Here is an 18,029-nt window from a genome sequence, read left to right on the forward strand (position 1 = left end):
TTGCAGAAACTCCCTGCATTTAATACTTGCCTGTGCTGAGCTGAGAGTAGCCCACTGGATGATGTTAATTCCAAAATCACATTTCTTGAGACAAAGCTTAGATGCAGCTAAGCATATTTTTTGCTCCTGGACAACTATGATTCCAGCATTATCAACAGATTGATGGGGTTTGCTTTAGCTGGCTCTCTGTGTGAACAGGAGCTGGCTTCCTTCTTAAGCTATTCAAACAGTGATGCTCCATGTGGATGCAGCCAACAATACAGCCCAAGTCAAATCATAACCCAAAACACTGATGATTTTAACACTCAGAAAGGTCCCAGCATACAAAAATGTAGAACAATGACCCTATGTTCCCGTTTGTTTGTTGGGGTTTTTTCGGTTGTTTTTCAAAAAGCATACTTAGGGCTGGGCAGTGTCCTTTGGAAAAACAACTGCTGAGGGACAGCAGGACACTACTTCTTTTTAGTCCTTTTGGAAGGCCAAAAGGATCTGTGGAAGCTGCTCACATGTGCAACCACAACAAGATTTCTACCAAGTCCTCTCTTTACAAGGTCTTTGAACACCAATTTCCTTGGTTCAGGGAAACAAAAACAAACTGGAGAGCCTTCACTGACCTCTGAAAGGTTTACATGAATGGCATGTCTATGCTTCTGTGGAAAAAAAAATACAAGTAGGACATGGGTTATTCTTCACATAACTCATGCTAAGAGAAACACACAGAGAAAGAAACCAAGCAGAGAGGCAACAACAGCAGTGCAGCACGCCTAAAACTTTAATCTTTGTTTTTAAAGAATACAGAGCTGAAAGCGACGCTTCCTTCTCCTTCCCTCCTACCCATTCTCCACCCCATTGCTTCCTAAATTCTCCCTAAGAGGAAATATTTCTTTGTTGATTAGTTTGACCTCCCCTCCAGTGAGGTATACTCATTAATCTCCAAAAGCAAGCCCCAATTCAGTAAAACACTTGCACATGCACTTCACTTTAGTCCACTCCCATTCATGGCAACATTTATGTGTATAGACTTGACTGCTATTTTGAATAGGGATGTTTTCACTTACCCAGGTATGGGAGCTGGGGGGACACATTTGCGTAGTCTTAAGGGAGGTGAGGAGGGAGGACATACAAATACATCATCTTGTTCCCAATTTAAAGATCATTTTTAGCAGCAGCCAGTGACTGATGCATTGGTAAAATCTTAAGCAACAGCTTAGCCACAGAAGGATGCATCAATAAAAAAATCCAATCACATTTTAGAAAGGGTACCTCTGAAATCACCACTGAACGCCAGTTAAAAAAGCTTCACAAGGTCAGTTACACTTCCAAGTTTAAATGCCCTCTGCTCCTACTGTCATTAAGCAAACAGACTTCTTTAATTACAATTATATAAAGGGAGAGACTGGCAATAATAATAATAATTAAAAAAGGCCAACAACCCCTTTCCCCCCCACCCTCCACCGAAATATCAAGAATGGAAAAACCTACAGAGTTCAGAAAACATGTTCTGGAAAATTAAGTGTTTGTGTTTTATTTTACATTGTAGGCTTTCACTTTTGATCCCTTTGAAATACATTTAGTTTTAAGTTAATAAAAGATCACAAACTAATAGACTGGTATGTTCTTTCAACAGACAGAATAAAAACTCAGACATTACACCGTAAGACCCATCGCTTAAATACTCCAATAACAGAACAGTTAAAAAGTAATGCTGGCTAGTGTGAGGATAAAATGTCTAGATAAAAGATGCTGTGGCCCTAAGGAAAAGTGTGGATTAGACAACTGAGAGTGAAGCAGGTGATGCTTTAGTCTGAATCTGAACTGTCCTGCTTGTTGGTATGGTACTGGTTGACTGCTTCTTCCAAAGGAGCCATTGTCCCATCCGGCCGCACTCCCATTGGTTTTATAAGCTCATCTCTGTAAGAGATTTCAGAAGAGAATCTGTATTAGCATATGCACACATATCAATTCACACGTGTACAATACACTCACATACAGTATATGCTTCAGTACAGAATGAGCCTTTAAAAGGAAGTTATTTCTGCTAAAGGCCTCTGTTTTGAAGACAGACGAACAAAAAACCTTCCAAAATAGGTGGGAGGGGAAGAGCAGGACAGATAAAGACTTCATTCATGTAGGCCAAACCTACTTAGCCAATTAAAGACACCATGAAAAGTCAGTGCCTAATAGGCTCAAGACAAGGAGCAGGTTCACTGTTTCAGATACACAAACTAGCTTTTCTTCTAAGAGTTCACTGACAAGCATTTCCTCCTAAAATTTCACCTGCCATTCTGGCCAATATATGCCCAGGCAATTAAAATCCTTCTTTGGTACGTGTTCATCTTGTTGAAGAACATACATCAGTCACAAGAACAGGCCCTGTGTACACCACTACTAGGGGTGTGGGAGTACTTGTTGATTCATTTTTTTTTAAAGCTGACTGGTTCTAATACTGTTGCTTTTGTTTGTGGCAGTTTAATTACAGGATTGACAGCCATTTTAATCTTTTCAAAGCTCCAAAGGCCTCTCAGCAGATAATCCAATTATATCTACTCCACAAGCTACAGCCTCATCTAAGAGATGATTAATTATTGATTAAGCCAATCAAAAAGTATTAGCAAAGATTTATTTAATCCTTACTTTTTATCACCTCATTTATACGTGGATTATGGCAAAAGCTGTAAGGGCAAAGATAACATTTTGATTTTCTGCTGGAGTAAATAAATAAATAATGGAGAATACCTCTAAATATTCAGGAGTCACCTTAAATAAAGGAACAGAGGTTTGATGTCAATTTAGCCCTTGCTTGACAGGCAGCCCAGTAAAACTGCCAATTTAACACACATATACCACCCTCCTGAGCCACAGACAATAAAACTCCATCACTCAATGGGGAAGCAAAGGCATTTCACCAGCTCTCTGCTTGGTCTGCACTTCTACCTTGGCTGAAAAGAGGGAACAAAAATTGCTGGAGCAAAGATGGTGATCCAGCTTTAACACAACCACAGGAACACGTGAATTACATGGCATGTGAATGCCGGGCACTGTACAGGCAAGTAGCATTTAAGTCTCAAAGAGTCTTTTTCTGCTCAGGAAAAGTAGAGACCGGCAAGAGAAATGCAGCTACTTGCCCAAATGTGGCAATCAGATACTATGGTGATAAGCTCCCAAATCCTACTGCCTGTGGTGGGATTTCAAAACATAAGAAACAGGAGCTGGAGAAACTGCTGTGGTTCAGCTAATCAAGTCTGTGTGAGAAGCCAGAGGGCAGGGAAAGAGGCTTGCAATGACCATATTTGAAGAGCACAGGACAAATCCTGCCTGCACAAGTGTGGAAGAGTAGGATCTATCTTGAAATACATTGGACATAGTTTATCATACTTGAGGAATGACAGCAAGTTCCCTTCCTCCATCTATAGTATGCAGATTCTGCCCAAGCAAGAGCACTTTTAAGTTTTCGATTATCTACCAGAGATGTGTGAGAGATCAAAAGAATACTCAAAATAAGATTCAAAACGGCTCAAAAACTGAAGACTGCAACTCTAATGTCCAAACAGGTCTAGAAACCTGGCTGCCTGCTGTACAAGGCCCCCCAAAGGCAAAGCCTAGGTGTTTTGGAGTTGCATCTAACAGCAAAGACTTCTCCACTGGGAAAATACCCTATACATCTAAGGCCTTGAACGCCATAATACAAAGCAAGTGTTCTTTGAAATCTGTAATCCATCTTGCAACTATTCTTCAGTGCCACTTACTTAAGCTTAAGCCTCAGGAGTGATCTATTACACTTATTTTTGGAAAAGAATAACCTGAAGAGTAAGTCCTTGCTCATATTTTTTAAGTCCTAAAGTAGTAACAGCCACAAAGAATGAAATCGCCTCTGCCTGCCCTCTGAGAGGATCCTTGATTTTTGTTCTAAACACCACAACTCATGCTCCTAGGTTGCAACATTTAACACTGCAGCTAGAAGTCACAGAATCACATCACTTACTAGTCATTTATGATTTGTGACTCTAACGAAGAAATTGTAACAGCTAGCAAAGAATAAAGAAACAGTTCAAGAAGGAGGAGGAAAGATACATGGAAAAACAAGGTCCTAAGGTCCCTTTATGTGAGGACCTCCCACTTCTCACATTAATATCTGTAAATATTGCCAAGAAGTCCTATCTCATCATTTGTCAATCACAAAGACATAGCTCTTACTCTGTGACTTCCCATTCATGGTTTGCTTTTACATTCTGCAACATACACTCCAGAACCTGACGGAAACAACTCTCCCATCCCTCATCTGTGGAGACACTGAACACCAGATGCAATAGACAAGACACATCCATATGCACAAGTCTTCGTTTGTGGCTGTTGTGGGGGGTCTTTGGGAGATCAATGCACCTCATTTTGCATGACAATGTAATGCAGAGCTCTGAGCCACTGCAGTGTATCTTCTTTCTTGATGCTCACAGCCTGTTTCTCAGCTCACTGTACTCATTTCAAAGTTCACCATTAGGAACTGTGCTGTATTGCATTTGGGGCTTATTCCCAATGCACCCTCTCCTCTCTAGGCTTTAACTATGAGCTAAGCTAGGATCACATTTCACAGAATAACAAGGTTATTTATCAATTACTTTTCTGTTCCTGCATTAGCTTCCTGATTTGCAAGTCCCTGAGCAGGATGCTTCAAGTTTGTTGTTCTCTCTGTATTAGGTGACTGCACATCCTTCCTCAGACAAATGCTGCTCAGTAAAACTGAGCTGTGTGAAAAAATAAATATTCTAGGCCACTAAAATAAGTAGTAAGGAGAAGAAGCAGGGTTCACCCCAACCTTCCCCTAAATATAATCTTGTCCTACAATGGTGTGAAACATGGGATCTTTTCATTGGTGAAGGCTTGACCGCAAGCTCTGAACACACAAGCTTTCTCCTGTTTTTCAAAGAGTAAAAATACAGACCTGGGCTGACAACAAAGCTACCTTCAAAATTTTGGAACAGCTATCTGCAAAATAACAGAATTTTGGGTAGGACTGCAAGAAGCATCACTCAGCTAAATGCATTAGCCCAAAAAAGCCCACAGAGCTGATTCTTATCTGCTATGAAGAGTCTCAGCTCTGCCAGCCTCAGCAATTTGCCCATTTAGAACTGGCTGCTTAGAGACCTCAGCTGAGCTTTGACAGTTTGGGCTAACCGAGGATGCACTTATTGTCTAAGGTGAGGTATAAGGTGGCAAGGGAAGAACCAGAAACTGGCACATATAGCCTCAGAAGACAGTTCACTATCCAGAAACTGGATGTTTATGGCACATCTACGGGGCAGAAGAGATTGCTTCAGCCCAGTAGGTGGCAGTAGGAAGACTTCCATATCCCTAAGGATCTATACAAGTGCACAAAGGGTGTATTTATACATATTTGAACATCCTTGTGTGACCTCCCGTAGACTCAAATACATCTTCTTGCAACATTCCTTTTTCTAATGCAAACAAAGCATTCTATTCAGATGGACTTAGAAACACACCATAATTAAACAGCTGGTAAAAATGCATTCTCTTCTTCCACTTCCAGATCTCCCAAGAGTCCCTTCAAATGTATTTATACAAGTTCCAGCTTCCTGCTTGCCATTTAGCTTGATAACGACTCAAAAATCATTTCCTTGTTTTGAAAGGTAACTCTTTCTTGTCTGCTCTATGTGCTACAGGGCAGTATTGACACATGGAATTAATGATGGTGTCTGTAATGAAACAGCCATCATGTAAACACCAGTCTGCTCCTTTGATAAAATGGCACGTTAGAGACCTATTCACCTCCTTATAATTGAGGGCTACATAATAGTTCTGATCCTTTCATGTAACGTTATTTTGTTCTATGATTAGAAAGGGGAGGAAAAAAAAATTAAATCTATGTAACATTGCCTTCTTCATTCATCCTATGATTAAATTTGTGTTTCTAATGAGTGTGGTTGCTTATTTAGAGAGGTTCTCTTACATACTCGTTTTGTTGACTTCTGTTCAATGTACAACAAAACCCAAGCTGTGATAATTGGAGACCATTTCATCAGCCAAAGGATTCTTGCTATTAATACAAGGTTGGCTTGGAAAAAGCATCCTGACATTTTAAATTAGTCAATTAATATACAATTCTACCTACCATTTATAATAGAAAAAAATGTTAGCATTTTTCCCCAGACATTTTAATTAACGCAGAGTATTTGCAATGATCTGTGATACAACAGACAGAATATCATACAACACCGAGTTAAGATGGCTAATTTGGCATTTTGCTAAATCTTTTTGCAGACCTGGGGAGTTTTTTCAAAGCTCAAAGCAGTGCATCATATACAGAGCACACTGATTTAGTCACCAAACAATTCTCAATGAACTAAGAAGATAGAATCAACTCCTACTGCAGACAAAGCCCATGGAGTCACTCCAGGGCCAAGTTTAGGCATCCAGCAAACTACCTAAGTAACAGCAACATCTCCAAAACGCTGCAGTAATCAAGACTTTTCATCTTCATTTACACTTATAGTTTATGTATTTAATGATCTAAAAAGTAAGCCCATCCAGCCAAGTTTGCAGAACAATATTCATTTCTGTAAAAGCTTTTGCAGAGCCCAAGACCCAAGTTGGAGCAGGGGAAATTGGTGTTCACAAACAATATTCATCTTTCCTCCACACATTTTGATGAAACAAACCTAACACCAACAACCTAACTGCACAGAAAAACTATGAAGTAAGACCAGAAATGACCAAAAGCATGGATCAGTTTTATATCACCTCAAAGTAGTTTCAACTCTTCAGAGAGGGAAAAAAGAAAGAGAAAAGTAAAAAAGAAGAGAAACCTGGAGTGCAAAATTTCATTGGCATCTTATGGAATAAGGGAGAAATTGTCACTTTATTACTTATAGTTTCAAAGGGTACAAGGTAAACAATCAGTAGCCATCAAATCTAGAACACCCCAGTGAAAGACTGGCCTGATTATCCTCATCAGTCAGGAAGGGAAGAACATTTGTCAGTCTGTCTTTAGTCATACGTTTCTCCAGTACAGCTGTGCTAGCTTTAGAGCTTAGCTTCTGTTACTGGACAATACAAGGTCCTAAGCAAACTAGTTTTGCTGTACATCATGCCAAGCTCACTGTAAGCTCTTGTTCAATTTACACAGATGAAGTTACATAAACTCCTTCAAAATTAGAAGGAGGATCTGTTGGCTCCCTGTCCAACTTCCTCCTCCCTTACTACACCAAACTGAAAGCGCGCAGTTCATGGCATATGTTCCTTCCTACAGTGACAACAAAACTCATCAGAAGTAGGCAACTTGCCACCAGCAGACGGCTTCAAAGCAAGATTCAAAACCCAGAATCAACTGAAGGCTCCTATCAAAGCAATCAGTTTAAATTTGTAGGTTGCAAGGAAACAAAGTGCATTCCACTGGTAGATTTAAGACTCTGAAAACTCCCAGCACTGAAGTGGGCAAGCTGGAGGCAGAAGTGTTCAGTTTTAAAAACATGGAGGGACTCTCACTAGCATCAGCATGTCAGTAACTCTTTGTTTTGTACACAAGACTGGCAGCTTCCCATTTTGTTTAACAAACACGCAATTGCATTCTATTACACTCATCCCACAGCCTCCCAAAATCAAGTCTTACTTTCTTTTTCCTTCCTGCCAGCACTTCCCCCTCTGCTGCCCCCAGTTTTCAGTAAAACAAAAAGGGAGGCAAGAACAGTCAAGTGATTTTATTCATGTTATCACAGCACCTAAAGGTGTCACATCAACAATGCTCTTCCACAGTAATCACTACACTAAAACCCAACCAAACAAAACCCTTACAACAAAAAGAGATTCAGCTCCAAAGAGTTTGCACTCTAAGTACTATAGAAGAAACTGCAGGTGGATGTAAGTGACACAGACACCCCAAGGTACAAGTAATGCTACAAGCCAAGGGGATAAGTAGTGACACAAGAGCACCAGCTGCTTAGTGGTTTTCAGTTTGTAGTAGACAACACAGCAGGTGTCTGCAATCCTCTAAATTGAAAAGGCTCTTATGCTACAGTAATGCCATTTGGACTTTTTGTCCAACTGCTATAGTGATAGCTACTGACTTGTCTTATCTCCACTCTCAATCTTCCTTTAACAAAGTTTTATTGTGGCACTCCTAACACTCAGCATCTTAATTCTCCAGCTTACATAGCTATCATTCCATTTTGCATAACAGCTCAGTTAAGATTACATGTGAATTGCATTTTCATCTCTTTATTAAAAAAACATTCTGACATGCTGCACTTATTTTCCATGCAAATATAGTGGAAAAGTATCAAAATTCTTCACTGCCAGCCTCAGATCAGTTTTCTGCAATTCTTCCCTGCTTTCACTCCTGCTTATAATCCATTCTTTCTCAGCTACCAGAAAAACCTAGATTCTCTTATCTTTTGCTGTATTCCTAATCCTTAATAATGAATGTAAAAATACTTGGTTTGCTGAACTTCTTTCAACAGGTCTTGTTATTTGAGTATCTACAGACCCTCACAAAACACAAACACATTCCTAGCTGCTGAATCTTCCCATGTCTGAAAAAATGGTCCACTTGTGTATTTACCTAAATTCCTACAGTTCAGTTGTGAATTAGTATTACACTAAATATTCCTCAGAATTAAACACTTTTGCTTATACAGAAAACCTGCAAGTCAGCTCTACAATACAGCTTACAAACATGGGGAAACAAAACCCAGCAAATTCTAGGCATATTGTATCAAAGAGGTAAAAAACCAAAACCCGTAACTGTGAGCACAAGTCTGTTCCCTCCCAGTAGGTAGAAAGTTACAAGATAAAAAACAACTTTCTATATCAGTAATATATTCCTTTATGTCACTTTAAGTACCATTTTCTTCTGTGGCATTATCTCAGTCATTTAAAACAAATTAAAAAACCTCACTTATAATGCAATCCACAATTATTTGAATAAATCCATAATAATTTGGAATTGTAAATTCCCTTTGAATTGCTCAATTACATAGTTTATTTCTGATGACAACTGTTTTCATCCTGTATTTGCTCTTGCATACATCATCACATATTTGTTCTTCATGTAAGCAGCAGATGTAAGTAGTTACCATGAGATGCTGCTCATTGACTTGGGGAAAACGAGGACCCTTGCCCTTGGGTTTGGATTGTGTCCCATACTTTAAAAAGGGGAAATTCTTTTCATTATTATCAGCCTATCCATCTAGGAGGCAGATCTCCTCACCATCAGATCTTCCTGACTCTGTCCAACCCTCTCCCTAAGAGGTTTCCTCTGAAGTCCTGTTACACATCACTCTTCCTTTGAAGTGCTCAACATTTTTCCCTATAGTTAAAGAGGTCCTAATCCTGCAAAGTTGATTATAGCACTATTTTGAAGCACTAGACCTTAGTAAAGAGCCAGCCTCCCTCAAGAGCAAATATAGTACAATACCTGTACAGTTTATCAAACATGTTGACAAGCTTCATAGCTTCATATTCTTTTTGTTCTTCTGTCATTTCATCCATTGGATTCGGCACTGGCTCTTCTAAGTGACCAGTGATAAGGTTAATGCTGGAAGTGAAAAAGCAACACAGAGATATACATAATTTTTCTATCTTCTTGATAGGAGGAAAGAGGAACAGACTAATAGAAACCAAGACTAAAACTGTCTGAACTGCACATGAAAGTTTTTACTAGAAATAGTCAATCTTCCCATTTATACCTTCTTTTGTAGCCTTCTCTCATGAATCATATTATCTTCTTGTTGATTCACAGTGTTAATTTCTCATTAGCTACAAGAAATACACAGTCCACTAGTACTTCTTATAATATAACCCATACAAAAGCGTTTGAAAGCAGGGAAATACGATGGCAATAATGACAATCTCATTAGCAATAATGACATAGACAGGGAACAAAATGACAGATACATGTTTGAAACATTCTCTACAGGCCTGATTTAAAAAATACAGACAGGTTCCAATTACCTTTTCTTATTCATGAAAAATCATTGAATTAGTTTACCATTCCCCTCCCATGACAATCTTTGCTCAAAGCAAATTAAGGTTACTTTGAGAATTTACAATGTCAGATTTATTTTCTGTTAGAAGTGAATGGCAACACAGAAATGGTAACAAAAGCAAAGGAGTAGTTTTAAAGAACAATTTCAGGGCAAATTATCTTTTCAAGCAGTTTAATCACAAACATTTAACAGCACTCCAGAAAGTCAGATGCATAAATCAACTGACAGTTGTCCTGAATGTTTCATTTAAGCATCAGCTCTTAACTAAAGAGATGTTACAGTTTTACTTCTACATATATAACTGGATGTTAGGCTTTTGAAAGAAGAGTAGAGACAAAAGAGCAAGAGAAAAACAACCCTGAAGTGCAGCAGTAAAAGGAAACCTCCTGTTACAGAGTTTGTTTCTTGGCATAGAAGCACTACAATTCCTGTAACTTCTCACACATTTAATCCTGTATTTTATCCACATTCTTTAGTAAGAACCTTCCAAAATAAGCCAGAATCCCCCATCCTACACCTACCCATGTCTGTGTAATTAAAAAAAAAAATTGAGTCAAGCAGAAAAAATAACATGCTTCAGATGCTCATTATCAACCATTTCTGAATCCACTTTAGATGGCATCAAATCATAGAGGTAACACAACAAGCGGAAACCTCTAACACCAAATCAATTCCAATTAATAAAAATCAACATGACAGAGCTGCTATATGATCACCAAATCCTTCAAACAAGTCCATCACATCACTGATCTAGGTCTTCTACAGAAGTTATTTTGCTCCTCCCACATTTACCTATGTGACCTACTCAGTTTTTCAGCAAAATTTTAGTACCAAGCAAGTTGGTTTCCTGAAACTAGACTTACTGATTGGTTCCTTTTTAATGAAGTCCTACATAAAAGCTTAAGTCACACCTGATACCTTTTGGGTTTTTTCTCTGCTATACAGAGATATACCCTACAAACAATAGTTATTAGTTTGGCAATCTCACATGAGTTCCTGGAAAATCTGGGGTAAAAGCCATCCTTGATAAGTTAGTAGGTTTTTTTTCACCCTGGCCTCTCTGGAGGTGAAGCAAAAAAATGATATTGAAACATCTGAATTGCAACAGGATGTGTGAATCTGAAAACAATACTATACTTTGGCTTAGCAGATTTGTATTCTTCTGTATCTGTATCTTCATCATCAGAGTACCAATGTTCTCCTCTTCCTCCTGCCAACAGGCCCCTCGCTGCCAGCAATCCTGCTGCATTGCCATAGCCTGTGTATTTTAGCAAGCTGTCAACTGCAAAGAGTGATACAGAAAATTACTCATCTACAATCAGCTACACAACAAAACCAGGCAAAATGGTAAAAGAACTGACAGCTAGATAAAAAAGCAAATATATATATATATGTGTGTGTGTGTGTATATAATTACAGCAAGATCTGGTATAAAAGGGAGAAGAAAAGTATTTTTTACCTCTCTCTTTACAAAGGACAAAAAGAAATTCTGCTGCAATTTGCTTTACTCCAAGGTCAACATGTGTCATAAGGCGCACAAGCTTGTTTCTCACTGTTGTGCCAACTTCTGGGCGATTTGACACATCTCTTAATGGAGGCAGTACCTAGCAGCACAAGAAAAGGAGAAACAGGAGAGAACACATGGCAACACGCATCCAGTCTTGCAGAAACAAAAAGGAACATCCTGTAAACTCTGCTCTTTCTAAGTAAGGAATATAATCAACCCCACCATGCTTACATGCACTAGTAATGATTCTTGCTTCTTAACATACTCAGGCCTTCTGGTCTGCCATCCTGGGCAGAAGAGTACTCAGTGCCAAAGTTGCTATTTGGAGGTTAAAAGTTAAAATGAGTGTCCCAAACTAGCTGGCCAACAGGCAACGGTAACCTCATGTTCTCTGTTGGTTTTGTTGTGGGTTTTTTTGTTGTTGTTGTTTGTTGTTTTTTTCCTCTGTTTTGTTCAAGTATCTGGCAAAAGCACTAAAATACCAACTTAAGGCAACTTACAATATTAACATCAGGTGTCATCTATACAGAACAATGAATAGGCTGAAAAAGAAGTCATATTGCAAATCCCACCACCATGTATTCAAAAAATCGCCTTTATGAATAGAGAGAAAACGTGTGCTTCTCCCAGGAAAAGCTTTTTGAAACTTGGCTTCAGCTTTTAAAAGAGATTTGGGGAAAAATACTACTTAACATTTCCTCAAACACACTCTCAGTAAATGTCAGTAACATTGTTAACTTCAGCCCTCAAGAAAGGCAAAAGGTACCATAAATAAGGCCGATTTTGCAGTCTAACTTCCACATCCCTTTGCATATGCCTACATTGATTTTTTTTCCCACAGTCACAGGATATGATACAATCTACAAATAAATCTAGGCTACAGAATCAAATATTTAATGATCTGAAGATTCCTGTAAGAATTCTGAATCTTCAATGTTTTACTAGGGAATGAAAGCAAAGACTTCACTAATTGTCATAAGAAATTGCAAGTCCTTTGTCTTCTGGGTGCCTAATGTAAAACTGTCATGTTCTGTGCAAAATTACGGGGAATCAATATTTAATGTATGAGCATTCATAGCATTAACAATGAAAGAATAGAGACTACATCTTTTTTAAACCAAGGATTCAAACAGTTAGCAGAAACATTTTACTTTGTCCCTGCTTACATTCCCCAGTGGGGATAGTACCATGGCTGTCATTTCACAGTGTTGTAAGAATGAATTAATGTTTTTAGAATACTGTAATACTAATACAGTGATGAGTGCCATAGGACACTCCATGAGGAAATTAATCATTCTGTCTTCAGATCGGGATCTGAATAGCACACAATAAATAAAGCCTAAGGCCAACGCTTAACAATGAGAGTAATTCAAAATATCAAACATCCGGTCATGCAGTTAGCAGCACCCATCCATTCTCTGCACTACGAGAGGCAGTGGTCCTGTGGTAAGAGACTGCATGCAATTGTATCCTGACATCTAGACACAGAGATGTCATAAAAACATGCAGACAACTTCATTTTCGAACTTTTGAACACTTGGTTCTGCAACATTTTTTTGTTTTCAATGCAACAGATCAGAAGAGTATCTTTGGGAAGAACTGCTGCAAACAAAACCAATAAACACCAAGAACGAGTATCCTAAATTCCTCAAGAATACTTCTCTGGTATTAAGGCAGAAAATATAGGCAAACCAAGTTCTTTTCCACTATAAACTCCATTTATTAATTCAGGCACAGCTTTGATCTGGGAGCAGCATCTAAGATGCAACCCAAAAATCCCTGCAGTCTAGGTAAAAGAACTTAGCTGGTTTCAGATACCTCTCCCTTGCTCATGTTTTAACTTCTCTCCACTCAACTTCAGGAAAAGCAGCAAAACAGCAAATACCACACCCAGCCACCAAGCCACAGAGATGTTTTAGATCTTTAACCATGGCATGGAAATCTTGACTCCTGTAAAATGCCAACCCACAGTCTGTGCTGTATCAAACAGCACTTTTAAGAGACTAAGTGATGAAGCACGCCTCTCTTCAGGGAGACTTTTACTCTGACAAAACAGCTGATACACGCTGGGTACACAAATTTCAATTGCAATGACTCCTGCCTGCTGAGGTCAAACTAAAGCTCACAGAATCTATCAAAACACCTGTAGCTGCAGTGGCTACCACACAGCTTTGGCAAATTTCATTAACTGTACTGAACATCATTTTTTATACCCTGGGTGTAAGGGGACAGATACCACCTCCGTGGTGACCTACATTAACACAGCTTTAGAGTACCACTAATACTATTTAACAGCTCTGCAAAACGTATCGTGGAGCTTAGGCCATAATGTCTATTTTGCATGACTGAAAAATCCTTTCTACAGCTGACACTTGTCAGAGACCAAACAGAATACAAAGTCCAGCAGAGAACTTTATGGTTATTTAACATGAAACCATTCATACTTCTAAAGTACGTGTCTTACAATGATGTACAAACCTCAGAAAAAATAAAATCATCATAAGCTTTGCACTCAAATTTTGACGAATATTTTACTTACCTGGGCTTTAATAAACTTCCTGATATTCCTGTGAGTTCGGCAGCATCCAGTCAATAAACTGAGAACTGGAGTCAGACCTTCTCTATAGCTGCTTCCCTGAAAGATAACAAAATACAAATAAAAACATTTTTAAGAGCTAATCCCCCTTTTGCAAATTCTATGAACCCTTCAATGAACTCCTATGTGACAGCCAAAATGTAAACTTTACATAGTTATAAACAAGGAGCCAAATGTTCACCCTCACACACGCAATCAGGTAAGCTTCAGATAATCACAGGAATTTGGTCTCCATTTTGAGAAGTTTCCCAATCTAGAAGGAAGAATATTGGTGCTAAATCCTGTCTGAAAGCTTTCCGAGAAGCTTTACAGATGTGCAATTTTGCTTTAATGAAAGAGAAGGCCCCTTTTGTGAAGGATCTTTGCAGCCCATACCTTGTCTATTCTCTTCTCCATAAAATCCAGTAAAATCTGAATTGCTCCCATATTCATACCATTGTATTTTATATCTGTTTCCTCTTGGGATGATGGACTAATAAGAACATCCAGGCATGAAACAGGAACATTGCTTAAGAGGTTGATTGCATTGCTGAAACAGATTTAAAAAAAATTCATTAGTCATTTGGAAGAAAGAATTAAAAGCTCATCCCAAACTGTTTGTACAACTGCAACCAAAAAGAGATCCTGCAACCCAGTGCTTTATTTTCTACTCTCTGAGTTTTAAAGAAGCTGGCATACATTACTGTTCCAAGAGCCAGCTCATAGGCAAACAAGAGAAAAAGACAGACAAAAGCTCCAAAAGCTGTACTGCAGCAATGCATTATGACTACCAGCCCCCACGGTATCCTGTAAGGCATAAGGCACAGCTCCCAGCAGCGTGTTGCAGCAGCTGATCCTGCAGGACAGCAGGGGGAACTCTCACACTGATTTGCAGCAGTCTGAGTTTTTTCCTTCTTGAAACCGAAAACACGTTACCGCACATCCCTATTACCATCATTAATGTGACAAAGTACACCATAGAAAACATTTCCTCCTCCTGTAACAGTGGGGCGTGCTTGCAGTTTCTCAGGTCCCACTTCAACTCTCAGATCTCCCTCAGGTCTTCACTTTTACTTAGCTTGCAATGTATAGGACACACAGAAGGCTTTTAACAGGCGATAAAGAGATGCAGGTTTATTTACCAAACACTGCCTTTTAGTAACTGTCAGTCTCTGCATTCTATAAAGCACAGAGAAGCACTTCCCAAATATCCATTAAGTGATCTAAATTAAACCAAAGGGTCCCTTCCTCCTCTTAAATAGAGTAAGGTGGAATATACTTTGCAAGGGTCTCCTGTATGGTACACATCCCTTGAATTTGCTGTCTATCCTATCCCCACTATATATAGACTTACATTTGCACTCTTCCTGACTATGGAGATAAATTATACAGATGCTGCAAAAATTAGAATTCTGTCGTTATTTATTTGCTGATGCTCAACTAAATGTATAAGTTAATATATTTAGCAATGCTACAGAACTCTGCAGGCTTATATATGCAGACTTCAAAGCTATTAACCATACTATGACCACTGCTGTTTTGAGGGTTGGTAAAGAACAGAGAAAACTTCCCAAATGAACACTTGTAATAATATCTGCTTAAAAGCTGCCCTCAGTTTTTATGTTATTAATACAATTCTTACGAAGAATGAGCAAAAGAGAAAGCAAATCATGGTACTCAAGAGTTTCTAACAAAGTTTCTTCTTTTTGTCTGATGGGACAGGATGGCTGTTGCACACGGTGCCATCTCCCTTTTGCTCTTTTAGCAGCTGACATTCAGACAACACCTACTTTTGGGGAAGCTTGTTCTCTTTGCTTTATTTCTGGTTTCCTTTTTAAGACATGCCTTTTGTATCATGGATATTATTCCTTTCCAATAATCCAGGAATAGTCAGAAACAAAACAGACTGAAATTCAACAAATATTTGGTGGCTTCAGGTCTTTCATCAAAAGTTCTCTTTTTACCAGTTTCTTATTAAACAACCAAGTTCCCAAACACCTACAAAATTAATTTTCTGGATCACTGTGTCTGAGCTATTCTTTTCAATAAATTAAGCCTGGCTTTCTGATCTTTGTCACTCCACTGACAGTTTTATTTGTGGTAGACGAGTGTATGAAATTCTCCAGCTACCAGGAAGTCAGTGACTATGCACAGATCTGCACAATAGTGTTTGCATTCCTACTCCAGGGGGTAGAAATACTGCGTATATTACTCTCCCCTTTTCGGCTTCCTAGAGATCATTAATCACTGGGACATGACATCCACCCACTCATGCTCCCAGCCCCCTCCTGATATGCAAATTCAGAAGCAAAGGCCTATTTAGAGCTGCTGAATGCCTTGATTAAAACCTTGTTAGTGGGCAAAAATGGCACTCAGTCTAATATGTGGTGCTTTAAGCTGTTCATATTCAAATGTTAAGTAATGACATGACAGAACCACAATGATGACAACAATACCAGGTACTAAATTAGTTAAGATATTTTTATAGGTAACTTCTGCATATTTATTATAAATAGAGTCACACTGACAATCAGTACATCACAGCTCAGGGCATGCATCCAACACCTGATACTCACATAAAATAAATCCTCAACTTAGATATTCAGAGCACAAGCATTCATACAACAGGCTGCCCAAGCCTTTTATTTAAGGCATATTTACAGACTTGGAGGAGTGCAAGTGATCAGCAATTCCAAGAAATATATTTATGCCTCCCTGATGCTTCATAAAGTTTACTCCACATTCAGCACTGCTAATACTTTATTCCATTTTTAACATTATTTTCCTAATTGCCTTACTGACAGGCTCCAGGTGGAAAGCAGAGCAAGAAGTTGCACTCTGCTCTCTGACTCACACCTCATCTCTAGCAACAAAGACTGCATGGTCAGAGTCCTGCATACTGAACAGATCAAATGATGACACAGCCTCCTTTTTTCAGTTATGCTGTTAGCTACAGACTGCTAACACAAGTTTACTCTTTCATTACCGAAACTCCTATCATGAATGAAGGTTTTGCTTGACCAAATACACCAGGGAAATGAAGTGGGGTCCTCTGATCCAGGCCCCTGATCCCTCCAAGGATTTGCAGATCTGACTGTATCTTTTCTATTCCAGAGCTGCCTTGTGATGAAAAGTCTTTGTGGCAAATCATATTAAATTATTCTTTTATTGCATCCTGTAGCAATCAAAGGCAAAACTCAGGTTCTATAAATGGGCTGAAACAGCTGAATCACTGAAGTCAAATCAGAGCACTTTTTTAACATGCCAGAAGAGCACTGCACAAAGTATGACATAAATCAAGATCAAATACTACAGGCATCAGTACTCTACTTGCATTCTTTCTTCTGTCAACTTGAGTTAAACAGACTAGATACAGCTAGCTAACAGAGGGATAAAATTATTTTCCCAGCATAACAGAAAGACTGATGCAGTGCTACACTGAGTCAGGTTGAGAAGGGGAAACAAAAGAAGTGATATAAGGCAGTGAATACCATCCTCATTTCTTCTCTGCTTTCCCCTCTCAGAGTTACAGAGAAGCCTTGCCTTGACTTGGTATCCCCAAAAGGTCAACACAGGCAGCATATCTACACAAAACATCTTTTCTGACTGAAACAAAGAAAGAGCAAAAACCACACCAATACTACCTAGTCTCCACAGCTGTCCTTCTCGAATCTCATCTGTAAGCACAAAACCTAAAATCAAAAAGACCTGTGTAACTTGCATCCTTTTGCAATAGTGTAAGACAATTATATTTTACAGAGTGATTAGACTAGACACATTCCTGGACAAGGAAACAGAACATCAGTAAGAGCATCAGCTCTGAAATAATTCACTAGAGTTTCAGGCAGTCTTGCTAACTATGTACAAGTTTCAATGCCAAAGGCTGATCTCAAGTGTTCTTTAGCTGTTGAATTTATCAAAATCTGTTCAGTTTTCCCAGCAATGGGAAATT

The 18,029-nt window shown here is 38.8% G+C and overlaps 1 protein-coding gene across 1 annotated transcript in view; it reads right to left on the bottom strand.

Moving 5' to 3' along the window:
- Positions 1–1,454: 1,454 nt before the first annotated feature.
- RIC8B (RIC8 guanine nucleotide exchange factor B) overlaps positions 1,455–18,029 on the bottom strand; it is a 31,463-nt gene continuing 14,888 nt past the window's right edge. Inside the window, exons 5-10 of the mRNA XM_054168006.1 lie at positions 14,474–14,627; positions 14,042–14,137; positions 11,455–11,599; positions 11,133–11,277; positions 9,425–9,544; positions 1,455–1,911 (exon numbers count right to left, since the gene is read on the bottom strand). Coding sequence (XP_054023981.1) covers positions 1,800–1,911; positions 9,425–9,544; positions 11,133–11,277; positions 11,455–11,599; positions 14,042–14,137; positions 14,474–14,627 — 772 coding nt within the window. The 3' untranslated portion in view covers positions 1,455–1,799. The remainder of the gene's footprint in view (positions 1,912–9,424; positions 9,545–11,132; positions 11,278–11,454; positions 11,600–14,041; positions 14,138–14,473; positions 14,628–18,029) is intronic.

Source organism: Dryobates pubescens, chromosome 15 (genome assembly GCF_014839835.1).
Source record: "Dryobates pubescens isolate bDryPub1 chromosome 15, bDryPub1.pri, whole genome shotgun sequence".
NCBI classification, from domain to species: domain Eukaryota; kingdom Metazoa; phylum Chordata; class Aves; order Piciformes; family Picidae; genus Dryobates; species Dryobates pubescens.